This window comes from Heloderma suspectum, chromosome 3, assembly GCF_057233095.1.
Source record: "Heloderma suspectum isolate Gila_16-S chromosome 3, 16-S_ref, whole genome shotgun sequence".
Lineage (NCBI taxonomy): Eukaryota > Metazoa > Chordata > Lepidosauria > Squamata > Helodermatidae > Heloderma > Heloderma suspectum.
In genome coordinates, this window is record NC_139460.1 from 285,700,119 (window position 1) to 285,718,185 (window position 18,067).

The window sequence follows — 18,067 nt, forward strand, 5'->3', positions numbered from 1 at the left end:
GTGTATGGGAAGCACAGTTGCTAATACAGTGTTATCTGTAGGACTGTGCCACTCGCCTGAAACAGCGGTCTTGTCAGTGTTCTTTATGTTGATGAAGATACTTTCTTGTACATCAAGCTCCAGATTATGTAGGTTTCTATATATGGGACCAAAAGACAGAGCTCTGTTAACTAGTGAAGATTTCAGGTCAGTATCCTTCTGATTGATGTGAACTAACATTTCCTTTTCTGTCTCTGTATAAACTGTTAATATTTGAGACTTATGGGCACAAACTAGGAGGTACAGTTTTGAAGCTGACATATATTTAAGTAGCTCCACTTACTTTTTTAGTACGTAATGGCTGACATTCTGACCCGGAAACCACCATCTACAGAATGCAATTTAGTTGCTTTTATATGTGTAGCTACTATTTTCATATTTCAGAGCACACTCTTGAATTCATTACCTAATAAAGGTGATACAAATTATTAATTTGAAATATACATGTTGCACAACCATAACTTTGCAATGTTGTAGTTGTAAATGCTCTGAAACTTGGACATTTTCAACAACTGACAGACTGTACTTCACAGACTGTCTTAACATACATGGTTGCTTACCTTTGCCGAAAGCATCACACAGAATACTAAAGATATAGGGGGTGGGGTAATAATTTTACTGAGGATATTGGGGGTGGGGTAATAATTTCTATAGTTTTATATTTAATAGTTAGCATCTTTATACTTTATATTTGTCTTATAAATAGCATCTAACAGTACTTGTTATATGTATTTATAAAGAGCATCTAATATTTAACCCTTATTTTTAAACTACAAAGGTATTCTATCCTGGGCCCCATCTACGCTGAGCATTTTACTCCGGGGCAGGTGCGATTCGAGGTCCCTCATGATAGAGGACATAGTTGTGCCTTCACAGCCATCTGTGGTTTTCGTCCAGAAAATGCAGAGTTCCAAGGAGTCATTTTACTGAGATTTTGGGGGGTTGCTGTGGGTTTCCCCTAGGTTGCGGGCCACCTGTTCCTTCCTCGAACCAACTTCTCTTTTTCCAGTGGGAGTATTGTAGGTGGGCATAGTGCCTGCGTCACTCTGTGATGCCCCTTTGCTCCCCCTATCCCTTCACAGCTGCGCAGTTACAGAGGCACAGAGGGGCATTTTCATCTATTTAATCACACTTTCGCACAGTTTTGCAGCTTCGTATCTTTGCAACGGTTGTGGACTCAGTACCCAAGGGCTGTGGGGGGGGGGGTCTTGGGGAAGGACTAGCATTGCTCCGGCCACCATTTTGGAGCGATGGCTAGGCATGTAGCACTCACACTTGTGAGTGCAAACCATCACAAGAGTCTTGGGCTGGGGAACTGTCAAACTGATGGTGCGGAAATGAAGGAGCACAAAACACTCGCTTTTTACCTAAAAAGGGATGGAAAGACACAGCAGAGCCCCTCAAATACAAAACAACCACTGAAGTGTCGCACCCCCACACTCATGGGACTGCACAGCTGTGCATTTCAGTAAAATGGCCAAAATAAAAGGGCACGGCCAGTCTGTCAGGGAAGCGCGCAGTACATCGCGAGTATATCGCAGGGCGTTCTGACTCAAAGCCGTATTGCTGCACAGTTGCGATGGGGTGGAGAGTGAAAGCAGTGCCATATAGATGGGGCCCAGGATGCAGTTTTCATTCCAGATTTTACAGAAAGTCTACAATTTACTCCTTCTAGGAGAATATCACCTGCATGATAGTAAACAATGTCGCCAAATTTAGGCACCTACCAATTACAGTTTTCTTTTTGTACACAAAAAGGGCCTGGGACAAAAATGTCCTAAAAAAACAAACTGTTTCTGGTGATTGAGTGGGACAAAGAAGTAGCCCAATGTGTTGGGATCATATTTTTCCCCACAAAAACTGATCCAAGGAAGCAGATTTAAGTGCCCAGAGTTTTATTTCAGAAACTAAAAATAGCCTTTTTGTCCCAGCCAGTGCAAAGTATTGGGATTTTTAAAACAGCCCCATTGGTACGAAACATGTCCCACAATACAAGGAACCCAAATGACATCTTTCTTCTGCAACCACACATATGGCTTTGTTTAGAGGACATTTTATTACCCCAAAATACATTTGAATGTGACTTGAGATAGTAAAATACCCCTCCAAACTGTGTGCGTTCCTTTCTTTGTTTCCGTTTACTAAAATACCTATACAGTGTCTTTGCTCTTGGAACTGCCATTCTAATAAAAGTCTTATTTTCCAGGATCAGGCTCAAGAGTTGCTACCATCTTCCATTATCACTTTCTGAATGCATTTTCCCCCACAAAATAGAATTTCAGTCTCTTCAGCTGCAATCCTATGCACCCTTACCTGGGACTAAGTCCCATTCAGCTCAGTAAGACTTACTTCTGAGTAGACATGAATAGGATTGAACTCTCAGTGTTCGTTCCTTTGCAGCAAAATCCAAATATAGCCCACCCCAAATTCTAACATTCAGTCAGAATCTACCCTCCTCTCCGCCCCAAGTTCTGATAGTCGAGAATGCTTCCTGTCTCTGGGTTTCTTAACTGAACTCTCCCATGTCTCATAGTTCTTCTTTTCATGGCTTCTTTTAATAATCCTATGGCTTTTGATGACTTCGCTGTCTTAGTTTCACCACCAGAACATTGAGGCCTTTAAATGGTGTTACCTGGGACATTATTGGACTCATTTTCTGAGTTCTGGGGTTCTGTGGACAAGGGAAAGGCCCACAATCCTTGGAGTTTCTGTGAGCAAAAACACTGGCTCACAAACTGTGTGATGGTTTTCCTCTGCTTTGCTGGGAAGAAAAGAGACCAAGAAAAGCTGACAATGACCACATGTGATGACAGCCCATTCATTTAAAAAGTGATGGTTTGTCATGCACAAGTGGGGCACCCCACCTCTTCTGCTTTTACTTAGCAACCCATGATCAGCTCCCTCCTAGGTTGCTTGAGGATGATGTTTGAACCTGGACCACTGGGTTGTTTAGGGGCTAAACAACCCAGCATTTAACCCATGGTTTGTTGTTGGATTAACCACTGGGTTGTTTAGCCTCTAAACAACCCAGCAGTCCAGGTTAAGATGTCATGATCCACAACCTATGAAAAGAGCTGATCATGGGTGGTGGAGTAAAAGCGGAAGAGATGGGCACACTGCAGGCAGTGTGCCTGCTCTCTCCTGTTCGTGTACAACCCATCATTTTTTGTTATGTGTGAACAGCATCCCACTGTCCTTGAGAATGGTATGCAGAAAACACCATGAAAAGGGCTTCATTGCAATAAAACATGGAAGTGTGAAGGGTGCAATAAAGCACAGTTACTCCTTTCAGCTGGGAGCCATGTAGGCTGTAAAGTCTAGTGATTCTCTCTAAAGATAACACAACACCTGGGAAAGTTCCCACACACACACACTTTCTAAAAAAAGACCACTTATCACTGACCTGTCCTTTTTTGGTTATGGAATAATACAGAACTAATTAGTCAACAAGCAAGCAGAGCAGAGTCAAGTGCTTTAAGTTCAAATACATCTAAGTTTGCATCTTCCTGTTTTTCTTTATTGTTTTACAGCTCTCCTCACACAACTATGTTGAAATATAAACTCTGTCACAGAAGGTTTTCCTTTAGTAAAACTAGAGGGGTAATTTGATTTTAGAATACGTCTTGCTTATGAACCTTTGGAAGTTAGCACTTTATGTTTTTGATCACAGTCACCAATATTATTTTGTTTCTTGATGTTAGTAGGAAGGGCAGATTTTCCTTTCTGATCTTCCGGTCTGGTTCCTTATAGGGTTTTTGTTTTCACATAACCCTCTCAAAGATCTATGGTTTGGACACAGATATTTGTTTGGAGTCTATTTTACTCTTTTATTTTTGAATTCCTGTGAACCAGCATTAGTCCTCTCATTTGTTTCACTGATATGTTGTTATAGCAGAGAATCATTTTTTTAAATTTCAATTTTTTGAAGCTTAAGGCTTCTCATCTTTCCTGTTTCAATTAAAAGTTGAAGACAGATCTATGTAGACTGATAAGGTCTGTTTCTTCACTTGGTACCAGGGAGAAAGTTTGTGGTTCAAATATCTATGACTCTTGGTTTCTGATAAGGAGGATAGCAGGCCTCAATTAAAAAGGAAAGAACAAAGAAGATACCAGTGCTTTTGGTCCAATAATTAATCAACACAGAGCCGGTTTTAATTGGAGAGAAAATTCTTGATTCAAATAGTAAGCAGCAACCAGACAGGACACATGGAAGTTTTGTGGTGTTACTGATAAAGGAAGTTTTTATATATCTTTATTTTAAGCACAGGGATGGTTACTTGCCAGGTGTTAGTTGTCTCCTTCTCTTGTTACTTCATTCTGATGTTTTTAGCTACATGCCTGTTGCTTTATCCCAAAATGGAAAAAAAACAGGCAACCCTCTGAATATTCATAGTTAATGTTTTTCCCTCTGTACTGCAACTTTCTTTCCTGATGCTTAAGGTATGCTTGCCTCCTTAGAGGAGAAACTATTTCTCTTTTGAATGTCCCTTTTCATCTTTGCTGCTTAACCTTAGGACATGCCTCCAGACTGAGGTAGTCCTACATTAGGCTGACCATACGTACCATTTTAAACAGGACAGTACCAGGTTTTTCATATTTCCCGACCGTCCCGTCATTTTAATGTCAATTTTGTCCTGTTTTTAATTTTTTGTAAAAAACTGAACGCGTTTATCATAAGGCTCCATGCTAATCAATGCGTGCAGTACAACTACTAATGTGACGAAAAAGGAAGTTCCATTTCCTTTATCCGGCCAGGGCCAGGCTTCTTGAGCTAGCGACGATCAGACGCCACCCCCTTGCTTGTCTGCAGTGGCGGGGAATTCAAGAGGTGGTCGCTAAGCCCCATTCAGCATGTGGGAGCCAGGAGGGTGAGTCTTACTGTTATTTCTACCATCATTCCGCCCATAGAGATTCTTTCTGCCCTACATTCAGTTTGATTTGGACTTTTCAGACTCATATTTTGGTTCAACGGGCTGTTAGCTATTTTTTTTTATTACAGCGGAACTCTCCGGTGGGACATTAGAATATACTGGCTTGTGGTAGCAGTCGGGGTGTTCATTCCTTTCTTCTTTTTGGTGTATGTTTATGATTTTTTGCAGTCTGGCCACTGCAGTTCTGCATTAGAGTGTTCAGTGTGGTATGCCATACAGATTTTTTTATCGCTCATGTGATATTTTATAAGTATTTTATATATGTATATTTATGAGTGTTTTTTGTGTGTATATGCAATAAATTAGTGTCATTCATTTGCACCCCTGTCATGTTCTTTTGAAGTGAGTTTAGGTTGTTTTCTAAGTCTCTTATAGCCGCATAGATCTCTTATAGACCACAAAGGGAGCTGCAATTGTTCTGTTATATTGTGGTTTTTCATGAATAGGGAATATTACATAACCCCGTCCCGTTTTTGTCATCCCAATATCTCGTTTTTGTCTCAGGGAAATATGGTCAGCCTACCTATATATAGCTGCTTCCTTTGAGCTGCGCTTTTCAACTATCAGTTTTCTAAATAGTCTTTTAAACTATTACTTTATTTCCTTGGTTTCTCTCAACCTTTGTGGATAATACCTACAGATTTTTGAATACGTTTTGAATTCTTGCCTGGAGATTCTTTTCAAACACTTTTGGGAACCTTTTACTTGGACACCATCTAAGAATCCTGAACACTCCATTGGAGTAGTGGATATGCATTTCTCTTATAGCTGAGAATTTAGAATGCTTAAGTCAGCTGGGTTTAATACATTTTTTTTATATCTCATCTGAGATCTGTTATGTCTTGATTAGTAAATGCAATTAGTTTTTATATTTAATCTTTAATCATTGCCTTTATGGTAATACCATTGTAACTACTTCATTTATTATGCTGGAGGGAACAATCCTATGCAGATAGGGGGCTTCCTCCAAACTTGGAGGTGACTGCCTATCCACTGCATGGCGGGAGGAGCATGGAAGGGATCCTCTCCTCCGTACCCCAGCCACCCTGTATTTGCAGCTAGATGGCTGATTTCAGCTATCTAGCTGTGGAATGTTGGCGTGCGGGGGTGGGGGGGGAGGACGCACAGGAAGTGTTGTGCCAGCACTTCCGCACTCCCCACCCCGTCCCCAGGAATGCCCTCTTTTGCCCCACTCCACACTGCTGTTATGAGCACAGAGCCTGGGGACGATCTGCACCACATATGGGGGGGGGGGGGCGGAGAGGTGATTCTCCTGGAACTGACCTTGGAGCATGGGCTCCGAGGTCAGTTCCTGGAAACTGGCCAATCCTATGGCTGTCTAGCGGCCATAGGACTGTGCCCTTAGTCACTTTTAATGAAGTGTATTATTTTATACCATGTCTTTACTGTTTTTCAGGAAAATCTATGACTTTTCACCATCTTGTCTGTTATTTCAATACATTTGAAATTGATTTTAATTTTGGTGATGTTCTGGCTTAAAGATCACTCTCCGTATACTCACCAGAGCAAATTAAAATAGAGGGGACAAACAGTCTGACTTTTGATTGGAACAGGGCAATTAAAAGTCAGGCCCGTTTCACAGCTGTACTGCAAAAACTATGATCATTTGTCATACTTCTTGGTCTCTCACAGAGATGTTTGAGGTGATGTTTGTAGCCATAAAAACCAGGAATATTTTTTTAAAATTAAGACTTTGGTGCACAAAATATGACCTCCCAAATATGGATATTCATTACAACAGTGTGGAGGAAAATGCTGTTTCTCTGTATTATGCCTCTTTGTTGTATACTAAGAGTGCAATCCTATACATGTCTACTTACAACCGAATCCTATTAAGTTCAGTCCTATACACACTCAGGTAAGTGTGTATAGGACTAAAGCCTAAGGATGCCTTTTTAGAAGAGGTTACTGAAGTGTCATATATGTATACTCTTAAGTTAATCTTTAGTGACCTACGTGGGTAGCAGGCAAGGTGACCCCAGACAAATAACTTGCCCCCCCCCCCCTACCCACTGTTGCTGGACCTTTGTGGTTACTTCAAGAAAAGGCATTTTTCACATGTTTGCCTCCACCCTGCCAAAATGGACACCCCTTCTGTGTTCTCCCCAATTCCCCCCTCCATGCTTCCACTGTTTAGTGATCAAAATGTATAATCTCCACATGTCAGCAATGATGTGTAGACCACTCCGCCTAAGTGAGAACATAAATTTTAATATTATGGCATGAGCTTTAGACCTAAACACAATATATATAAAGTAAAAAAAAATACACAACTTGTATGCACGTTTTCCTTTAGAGGAGCTGTAAATCCATTTATTTCCCTTTTTATAGTTATTTTTTAGTCTTCACTTGTTTCTTTATATCTTGTTTCTTTGTAAACAAAATAAGAACATTTATTAACTAGGGCTTTAGAAAAACCTGCCTTCAGTCCAAGCTCACAGCAAATATGTAACAATCAAGCAATGTGCTGCAATAGGGACGTTAAGTTTGGTTTAACTTTTAGTTTGACCTCAATTTTATTGACAGTAATAAACAGCATGGTAATAAATCAAAGTATATTATATTTGACAAGTAATTTTTTAAATTTATATATACATGCGTCTAATATATACTTTTTTAAACTTACTTTTGCTGATTTAGAAAATATGTTCATTCCCAGTGCCTGATCATTCATAGTTACATCTGTAACTATGGATCCTTCATGATTCCAGAAAAAAATAATCAAAAGTCCTCTGTATCTCTGTAGGAAATTTCATTTTGAAGCTCTGGCCCTTGTAGTTTGGCTGCATTGTTAGTGCCTGTACTGGGTACAATCCACCAACAGCTGCATAGTGTGATAGCATAGGATGAGCACTTTGTGCAAAATGCAGGATGATTTTTTAATTTTATGTTAAGTTATGTTACGTTATGCTCAGGAGTCAAAAGTCCTTTATTTATTCATAGCCTATTTGCAGCAGCATACAAATATCCAATACAAACACTCCGGGAGAGAGCGGAGGTCAGGAAGGCCTGGCGTGCTATGGTCCATGGGGTCACGAAGAGCTGTACACGACTTAACGAATGAACAACAACAACAAATATCCTTGTAGCATCCTATCACTTTCCTCTTGGAGGTGCCATTTTTAGGATAGAGAGTATACTTCAATTTTCATATGAATTAAGATGGTACTTTCTGATAATGGCAAAAGCAATTCAACCAGTACCTAAGATCAGGTACTTCAGGAATTTGGTTAAGCTTCTGCTGAGCTTCCCAACATATTTGGGATGAGCAGTGTAAAGACAGCCTATGTTCTGGAAGAAACCATAAAATTTAATTAAGTTCTCCCTTCTAATGTAATGTAAAATTACTATTTTGAAATAGGGAAGTGATTCTTATATTAATACAAAATAATATACAATAGAGCCTATCAATATTATTTTGTCTTGAGCAGGAACCACCTATCAGTATTGTTTCCTCAGATGGAAGTTACTCAGCAGTTGGCTGTTTGTGCTTTTTGCAGTCTTTGCTTAGCTCAGCATTCAGTTGCAAGATCAGGCCTCCTATGGGACAGAAGTGCAGGCAGCATCATATTCTAGATGGCGATGAGTAGGAGGCAGAATCAAAGCAGGCCAGGGGGCAGAGCTGGAAAACAGGATGAAGCTCAAACCAACTGGGGCAAAGAGGTTCCCAGAGTTCCAAATCAACGTCAGCATGCTCAGAGAAAAAAATCCAAAGGCAAGAAGATTAGTATAGGTAGGCAGGAGTAAATGCAGACCCAAGCCAGGGATGAGACAGACAGAAACAAGGCCAGGGTATATTCACAGAGCAAATAGGCTTAACAGAGAATGTCACAGACGAGAATGAGGAAGTGGAAATGTATATGAAGCACTGCAGGGGTAGAGATCACACATCAGGAAGTTCTCCAGACATATATCTGGACCCTAATTTCACCACTCATTCCTGGATATTTTAAGCTTTTGGGACTCTGCGCCCCCCCCCCCCCCAGCTTAAAAAGTCATTGGAGGGGTGATTTATTACGATTGGAGGAAACACTTTTCCTCCAATCGTTCCCATGGTATTGTCTCTTAAAAAATTAAAATACAACTCAAACAGTATTTTTTCTGCATAACTTGGGAGTCATCTGAGAATGCAGAAATAGTTACCTTTTCCATAGATGGCCTATCATTGAACTGCTGATAGACATAGGATCACAAAGTTCTCTGTAAGATAAATGGAAAAATGTTATTCTCCTTAAAACTTAGATAATGCAATTGTCTATAGAAACATCCAGGTCTTGGGGGGAAAAGTAGTGAGATTTTACTGCACATGACATAATATTGCTATTTGATCCTGTTAACATTTTGTCTCTTTGATTTTAAACAGATGACCATCATGTCCCACTTCAAGGATATCAAAGATGACTTCCACAGTGACACAGTCCTCTCCATCTTAAATGAACAACGCATTCGGGGTGTTTTATGCGATGTCACAATCATTGTGGAAGACACCAAATTTAAGGCCCATAGCAACGTCCTGGCTGCTTCAAGCCTTTATTTCAAAAACATATTTTGGAGTCGGACGATCTGTATTTCTGGACATGTGCTGGAACTAGATGACCTCAAGGCTGAAGTGTTCACAGAAATACTTAATTATATCTACAGTTCCACAATAATGGTAAAAAGACAGGAGAATGTTTTAGATCTTGCAGCTGCAGGGAAAAAACTGGGAATATCATTTCTGGAAGATCTTTCAGAAAAGAGCTTTTCAGATTCTCCTTGTCTGTACTCATTTTGCAATACTGAAAAGGGTGAAGTGAAAGAAGAAAAAAGACAAGAAGACTCGGCCATTACAAACGGCCCAAGAATCACAAATGCATACTCAATTTTTGAATCTGAGAATAATAATAATTTGTTTTCTCCTCTTGACCTCAGAGCAAGTTTTAAAAAAATGCCTGAAACAAATAAAGCATCCAATATCAGTCTGGACAGGAATGGTGCTTGCAAAGATGTTGAGCGAGCCAGTACATTAGCTGAACATTCCTACGCAGTTACTACAGGCTGCGAGGCTTTTCAACAAAATTCCTTTTATCACGACAGTCCACTTTGTAAAATGGGGGAAGATGGTTCTGAAGTTGTCCAGCCAATACCTCTAGTTGAATCAGTAGTGCAAACGTATAGTACAGCAAAGGCTATTTTTAACTCCCAGATCACTGATGTTTCTACAGTAAAGATATCAACCCACAAGGGAAGCAGTGCAGAAGGTCACCAGAAAGTAGTAAATGATCACACCATTTATTTTCAAAACTCCCACCCAAATACTGGCAATGTTCTTCCTTCTAAGGAAGATGAAAATAAATCAGATGATATTGCTGGATCAACAGTCACAGTCATTCCACATGTTTATAACTGCAACTGTTGTGCTAAATCGTTCAGCGATGGAACGCAATTCAGCACCCATCTTCAGCTTCACTCACAACCTCAAGAACCTTTAGTTTGCAAATACTGTAGCAAACAATTTGAAAGTACTACAGGGCTAGAAACACATGAGCAAGCATGTACGGAATTGGACAGTTTGTGTGTTCAAAGTGAAAATGACCAGAGTTGTTTAGATAATTTTGCTTCAAATGGAAAAACTAGCACCTCCTATATAAACCCAGAGCCCACAATGACTGAAAACGAGGTTACCGATTTTCCTGGCACAAATTGCACAATGCCAGAAACAGACCACTTTGTTAAAGTTGTTGATGGACAGATACTTTATACGTGCACCGTTTGCAAACGTACCTATGTTACCTTGTCTAGCCTCCGAAGACATTCAAATGTTCATTCATGGAGAAGAACTTACCCTTGCCATTACTGCAACAAAGTATTTGCTTTAGCAGAGTACCGTACCAGACATGAAATCTGGCACACAGGAGAAAGGCGATACCAGTGTATCTTCTGCCTTGAGACCTTTATGACATATTACATACTCAAAAACCACCAGAAATCTTTCCATGCAATTGACCACCGGCTTGGAGTAAATAAGAAAACTGCTAATGGCAGCTTGAAACCAAGTGTATATCCTTACAAACTTTATAGGCTTTTGCCTATGAAATGCAAAAGGCCATCATATAAAAGCTATGGAAACTCATCATATGAAAGCATACAAGCAAGCATACAAGTTAATGAAGCCCCTTCTAGTACCATTATTCAGAATACTGCCACTTCTGAACTGTCATCACTGGATTTTCCACACAAGATGTTGTCAAATACAACGATTTCCTTGGATACGTCTTCATGTAGCAATGCAACAACAGCACCTGTGAACCCTCCAAATATTTCTTCTTGGGAAGCTGGTGCATCTGATTTAGACCTTAAAAGTGATACTTATACTACTGGAAAGCCATTGTCCTGCACCGAACCTAACTCTGATCCTCTGGAATACAATTCCTGTCTTCAAACAATTAGCAGTAGCAATGCCAGTGAACATTCAACCTCTGTTATTAGTTATAACAACTCAGCATCCTCTGTGATAGTGCACAGTAGTAGAGTTTCATCTGTAATAATGCACAGTAATGCAGTCAGTGCAATAGGAAGTAATAGCAGCATAGGAACCTCAGATATTACAACCAGCCAAGTAGTAAGTGATGACCGCATACATGGGTCAGACAATAGCAAAAGCAATGTTAGAACAAGAAGCAATAAAGAAAAGAAAAAAATAACACTATATGATAGAGAAGAGACATCAGAAGAGTTAAAGTATATGGCAAATACAGGAATGTCTTCTAACAAACCTACAGATATGTTTGAACCTTCAAGTAAGACTGAAACCTACATTGCAAAACCTGCATTACCGGGAACATCTGCTGATAGCAATGTTGCTCCTCTTTGTCAAATCACAGTTAAAATTGGGAATGAAGCCATTGTGAAAAGACATATTTTGGGGTCCAAATTGTTTTACAAAAGAGGCAGAAGATCTAAATATGAATCCAAAGAAGATCAGACAGTTCAGGTTACAGAACGGGAGAAAAGAGAGCGAAACATGTCTCGAGTTTGTAGATCAGATTACATTGAACTTAATGAAATGTGTGATGATGTAAGTGACCATGACTCCAATGATAAACCATGGCGACCATATTATAATTACAAACCTAAAAAGAAATCTAAACAGCTAAGGAAAATGAGAAAGGCAAAATGGAGAGAAAAGAGCAGAGATTCCTGCAGAGAAATTGAAAAGACGTTTGTCACAAATTATGCACTTAGGAACCTTCCTGAAGAGAAGAACAAAGAAGATGATGGGAAAATGCCGAATCTTCACTGTGAGCTCTGTGAAAGGGAGAACTCTTCTACTGAAGAAACCCGGGAACATTTACACTGGGACACAACTCCTTCAGAGTCCTACACTTGTGAGTTATGTCAAAAGCAGTTCCAGAGTCCATCTGCTCTAAGGATGCACATGCGATGTCATACAGGAGAGAAACCCTACCCTTGCAAAACCTGTGGAAAGAGCTTTGCAATCTCAGGCAACTTACAGAAGCATGAACGCACCCACCTGGGTGTCAAGGATTTTGTTTGCCAGTATTGTAACAAGGCATTCACTCTAAACGAAACACTCAAAATACACGAGAGAATTCATACAGGGGAAAAGCGTTACCACTGTCAGTTTTGCTTTCAGAGTTTCTTATATCTTTCTACCAAAAGGAATCATGAACAAAGACATAAGCGTGAGCATAGTGGGAAAGGATATGCATGTCTTCAGTGCCCCAAGGTTTGCAAGACAGCAGCTGCTCTGGGAATGCACCAGAAGAAGCATTTATTCAAAAACAACAAACAAGAGGATAGAAAAGACTATTTGTTTAATGAAAGCACTAAGCCATTTATAAGTCAACATTTCATTGATTCAGAGGGACAGGAAACAACTAAACCTTTACAAACTCAAAATGTAATTAATGCAGATAGGTGCGAAGCAAGTAACAGTCAAAAACACACATCAGTTGTTGGACTTTGAGTGAGAAAAATGTACAGCAGATTAAAGAAAATAGAAAGAAAAGAGACATTAAATCAGGGGCAGGTGATTGTCCAGGCTTATGGAAATTCTAAAATGTGAGGTATTGTTTTGCATATAAATATTTATTACATGAAAAAATGTGCCATAAAAAGCAAAAATGGGGATTGTATAGAATTTCTCATGCCGTATGAAGGTCTAACAGAAGTTGAAGCGGACATTTATGTCCCACAAAAGAAAGTCTATACTTAAAAAGAGGCAAACAAGAATATGCCTAATTGAAACCTTTTAAAATGATATTACAGTGATATTTACCATTGAACTGGATTATGAGTAGTTTGTTAAGAGTCTGAAACATTCTGGACAAAATAAAGATAAAATATATAGATTCAGAGTGTAATAATGTTAAAGAATTTATGCTAGAGAGAAAAGAAACCACACCTTGTATTCCTAAATGGAATGTAATATTAATGTGTTCAAAATTCAACACTGAAATTTGGAAGTTCAATTTAGCCATAGTCTAATATGTACACTATACCGCATCTGGTAAAGCTTCTACAATTTGTTATTTGAAAAAGTACATCCAACTATTCTAAAGTCTGAATATGCTGTTGGAGAACAGACATGTGAGGAATAATCATAATAATCATAATATATATTGTTAAGACAGTTCTGCAGTGTGTCACAGGCTCCTTGTATGTTAGTGCTGTCAAGTATATAGCTTGATCAACAATTGAGTTGCATAAATATTTACAGCATGATATCTTCCCCCATGGGCATAGCTGCACACATGGAAGGGGATCACTGATAGAAGGTTAAACAGAGCCCTCTTCCCTTCCTTGCCCTCTTAATCCTTGGCCACGTATGCACTGTACTATTCAGGCTCTGATCAATGAAAAGCCCATACTTGTCTCCCATGTAAAGCCATTCCTCACCCACCAGTTACTTGTCCTTCAATAGGAGTAACTTGCAAGGGACTGAGGGAGGAAAGGGATGGCTGGATGCATATATGGGATTTACACATGGGCATCCCATTGAAAGCTGGAATGCATGTACTTCTGTGTGTACATGTCCAAGGATCAGACAAAATGGAAGATGGCTCCATTGAGCCCTATGCCAAGGATGGGCAACTTGTGAGCCTCCAGATTTTTCAGCCTATAACTCCCACGATCCCTCTCCATTGGCAATGCCAGTTAATGCTGATGAGAATTGTAGTCCAAAACAACTAGAGGGTCACAAGTTGCCCATCCCTGGCCTATGCTGATCCCCTTCCACAGCTGCATCCATGGGAGGATGGGTTTTAGTTTGTGTCCTTAGATTTAATCCAAGGCCAATAATCTTAAATACTTGACTTTACTAGATTGTAGTTCAGGCTGACCGTCACTGGGTTTTACATGCATAGTCATCATGTGATTATGATTATATAGTTGCTAGTCTACTCTTATAGCATGATATGTATATTATAAGCAGTCCGTAGCATCCAACATGGGTTCAATCACTGTCTCCCAGACTACATAATTCCTGAAAACCTCCATGGTATACTATGATGAAGACCTGTCTAACTAGTTTGCAGAAGCTACATGGAACACAGACACTCCATTCCTAATACCAAGGATTTATGGAACTGTCATGAAAGACATAGGGCATCTATACACAAGGCTTTTATCATGCACTCATGGAAGTTTGCAGGTCCTGTCATCAGCCTCCAGGACCTCTCCCATGCTTTATGACCATTATAGTGGCTTTTTTCTCTTCTGGAGATAATCCACTGTTTTTTCTATAAAGCACAACAATGGCTGTGTGTAATTGTGCAATTCCACTATACCACAGTACCATCTAGTGGCTGTATAATGAAACATATAGAACTTGCTGAGAAAGGAAAATCCTGGAAAAACACACACGTGTAAGCACGTGTAAAGTAGCTGACCTAAATCCCACAAAGAATCTAGAAGCCGAAACCCTGGGAAAGGTGCGGATAAAACCCTGGTGTAGAGAAGCCCTTAATCATCGCGTTTTCAATGTTACTTTAATCTCTTCATTTGCTTTATTTTGTTAGGCACCTTCTCTTTCCTTTAATGTTTTATTACCAATGAAAAGTTTGGGCTATTGTAGAAATGCATTATTGCTCCAAGGGTGGCTCAAGTCTTTGTAAAATCCTTGATAATTCTGAACTTTGTTGGACCCCACAAATCTTGATTTTTACAGCTCTTCTGCAAACATTTCTGCAAAACATTTTCTGTCCCTACAGAAGCCTAAATGCTTAGATAAATGCCTCCACTGCCTAGCTATGTCTAAAGAGACTCCGAATTGACAGCATAACACCAGGAAGAGGCAGACTAGTCTTCTGGCTCCCATATAAGGAAATTAATACCCCTGCCCCATCTAAAAAAAATCTCAGTTTGGGGGTTCCTTCATACCCATATAAATCTCTATTGAATAGAAAGGCTAATCATCCTGCTGCAAGGGATAAATTTCCTTGCCTAGATCAGCCCTTTATATCCAGTGGTGACTCTTTCTGTCTAGCACCCCAATCCTGGCTCTTGGAGCATTTGGGCCTCCATTCAACAAGCTGTCAGCTAACCAGAGAACTGATCATATACATTAGGAAGCCACTGATGGAAGATTCTTCAGCAGACATTGTACATTCATCTCTTGAAGAATGTCTCTGGTCCATCAGTTCTACTTTTTATTTGTGGTGATCAAGCTAAATGGTGACACATATTCAGCAACGGAAAGACGAGGGCAGCTGGTTAAGGTTACTAGAAATATCCTATTTTGTGAAGATATGTTGTCTCTGGCTTCATTCCCACATATTAAGGGCAGGGGTGGGCAACTGGGGGGGTCCAGGGGCCACTTTACACCCGCTGGAGCCCCCATGGGCCACATTCCTGCCACCACTGCTGTGTCATCAAATTGAGTGGCTGGCAACAAAACAAATTTTGCCAGTTGGCTGTTGAAATTTGGTGGTGAACTATGGAGCCTTAGAAAGGCCACATTTAGCTTGAAAATAAGCCACATTGGACCATGGCTCCATATTGGTTTGCCACTGAATTTCGGTAACAAACCACCAATTATTTTGCTACTGTGCCACTGAATTCAGTGACGCAGCCAAAGCCGCGCTACCAAATTCAGCAGCAGCAGAGGCTGCAGGAACAGTGGAGGCTACACAAGAGGACAGGGGCCACGTGTGGGCTATGTGTTGCCCACCCTTGATCTAGGGCTACAAATTAATACAGGGTTGATATGTGTCAGGGTTGCCTCTGAGCACATAGAGTGGCAGAGCAGTTCAGATTCTGAGGAAGAGCTGCAAAACATGGAGGAGGAACATTCCCAGGCTTCAGAGGCACAGCTGGATAGAGAGAGCCCCCCTTCTCACATCCCTGTGATAGATAACGAACAGGTGGAAGCGGGGGCAGGAGAACCTGAACTCTTAGATGCCAGGTGCAGACACAAGCAGGAGATGGCAAGGGCAGAGCTTAGGCAGTCTGCCCAATTGGCTTGGCATCACCAGCTGCATCTAGAGGTGTCACGAGAGAGAGGGAGATCTTCCCCTCCCACCCCTTAAGTTAGGATAGTTTGCTGCCTTTTCCCAAACAGTGGCCAACTTTCGTAGCTTCCCTTTGAACTCCCTGAAGCCTCCTTTGTAGTCTGGGAGTCACTAGCAATTTGCATCTGTATACCTCATTAGAGTAAATGGATTAAAGCTGTGGAATAAAAGCCTCTTGTCTATGTTTTGATTTGGCCTTTGGAGTTCTCAGCAGGGCAAAAAGGGAATCCTGACAGTATGGAAATAAATAAAAAGAGCCAAGGTATCAAGAGAAACATACAGGAAGAGTTTTTAGTAGGTATATTGTGTTGGTATCAGATAAAAGAAGAAAACAATAAGCCCATGAAAAGGGAAATTAATACATATCAAAGTCTCAGAAGGACTAAGTTAGTAAATGCCAGAAGTCTACATTTTATTATAACATGAATATGCTTTATAGAATATCCATACTACACCCGACACTGACCTTGTATGTTCATGTTTATACATTTAAAATAAATATCCTTGGTTGCAGTACGCAAATAATGACAGTATATATATCTTAAATTTATCTGGTTGTTGCTTTGCAAGAAAATAAATAACCCACAACTGATATCATTAATGAAAGAAATTAACTGTATACTGAGAACATTTTGGGGTTGTTGTTTAGCTGCTTTGGTTTGAGACCCTTTCAATTAGAAAATATAGTCTCACTTTGGTGAGGTATTTCAAATAAGTAAATTATGACATTTTCTAAAATGACATGTATGTTAATGACTCTAGACCAAAGCCAATGTGTAATATTTATACATAGCGATACTTTTACAAGTATTTTCTATAATTGTGTAATTCATATGAAAAATAATAGCTTCTGTTATGTTTGAGGGCTTTGTATATTTTGATAAAACATAATAAATTTGTAATTCTGTCTGTTCGCTACAATTTATAGAAAAGCAGTTTTAAGATGGCAGTGTCATGTTTATAATTCATTACTGAAATTTTATTATATCAGCATAATAGGTACAGTATTATTGACCAAATTAAAATAAAAACAAGTCTAAATAATGTTACATATTGTTAATGACAGTGGTTTGCTACATAATGGCATATGTATTTTGTCTTTGTTTTTTTAAAAAAACTATTAAAATCTGGTGTTCAGAGCTATGAAAAGAATTTTAATTTGCAATATTAATTACTGTAACAATGGGTTTCTTCCATTAAAATAACCATTCTTTATTTTTAAATGGGGTCTTTTTCAAATCTATATTTATGTTAGTCTCCTCTGCATAATGTAGTTAGCCAGCTATCCTGAAACTTGTCACTCTGAGGGAACGACACTCAAGGTAATAGTTTCTTCTGGTGCTTTGAAAACAGATGATAATCATTCAGTACCTCAAGTCATATGATTTCTTTTGTAGATTTACACTAATGTAATACTAAATCCCCACAGGCCTACTGGTGTGGTCACACATTAACTTACCTTTGAAATCTGGGGGGGGAGGGTAATTAAATGATTACTAGTGAATATTCATGGGAAGACATTCATTGAATCATTTGGGTGGATGTGGAAGCACTGTGCTATAG

General features: G+C 39.6%; 1 protein-coding gene and 1 long non-coding RNA gene across 3 annotated transcripts in view; one reads left to right on the top strand and one right to left on the bottom strand.

The window, feature by feature from the left end:
- ZBTB38 (zinc finger and BTB domain containing 38) lies at window positions 1-13,316 on the top strand. The gene is made up of 2 exons (XM_084847171.1): window positions 1-186; window positions 9,355-13,316. The coding sequence occupies exon 2, from the start codon at window positions 9,355-9,357 to the stop codon at window positions 12,958-12,960; it is 3,606 nt and encodes a 1,201-aa protein (XP_084703297.1). The 5' UTR covers window positions 1-186; the 3' UTR covers window positions 12,961-13,316.
- The window catches only part of LOC146351377 (uncharacterized), a 23,138-nt gene continuing 12,254 nt past the window's right edge, over window positions 7,184-18,067 (bottom strand). The window contains exons 2-3 of one of the 2 annotated variants that reach the window (XR_014789587.1): window positions 9,135-9,191; window positions 7,184-8,613 (exon numbers count right to left, since the gene is read on the bottom strand). This is a non-coding gene — a long non-coding RNA (uncharacterized LOC146351377). Of the gene's footprint in view, window positions 8,686-9,134; window positions 9,192-18,067 lie in introns of both variants that reach the window. The other variant, XR_014789586.1, reaches the window with a different exon arrangement.

What these genes read in the sequence shown, in the direction of transcription:
- ZBTB38 (XM_084847171.1), top strand. Translation starts at nt 9,355, where the DNA reads ATGACCATCATGTCCCACTTCAAGGATATCAAAGATGACTTCCACAGT.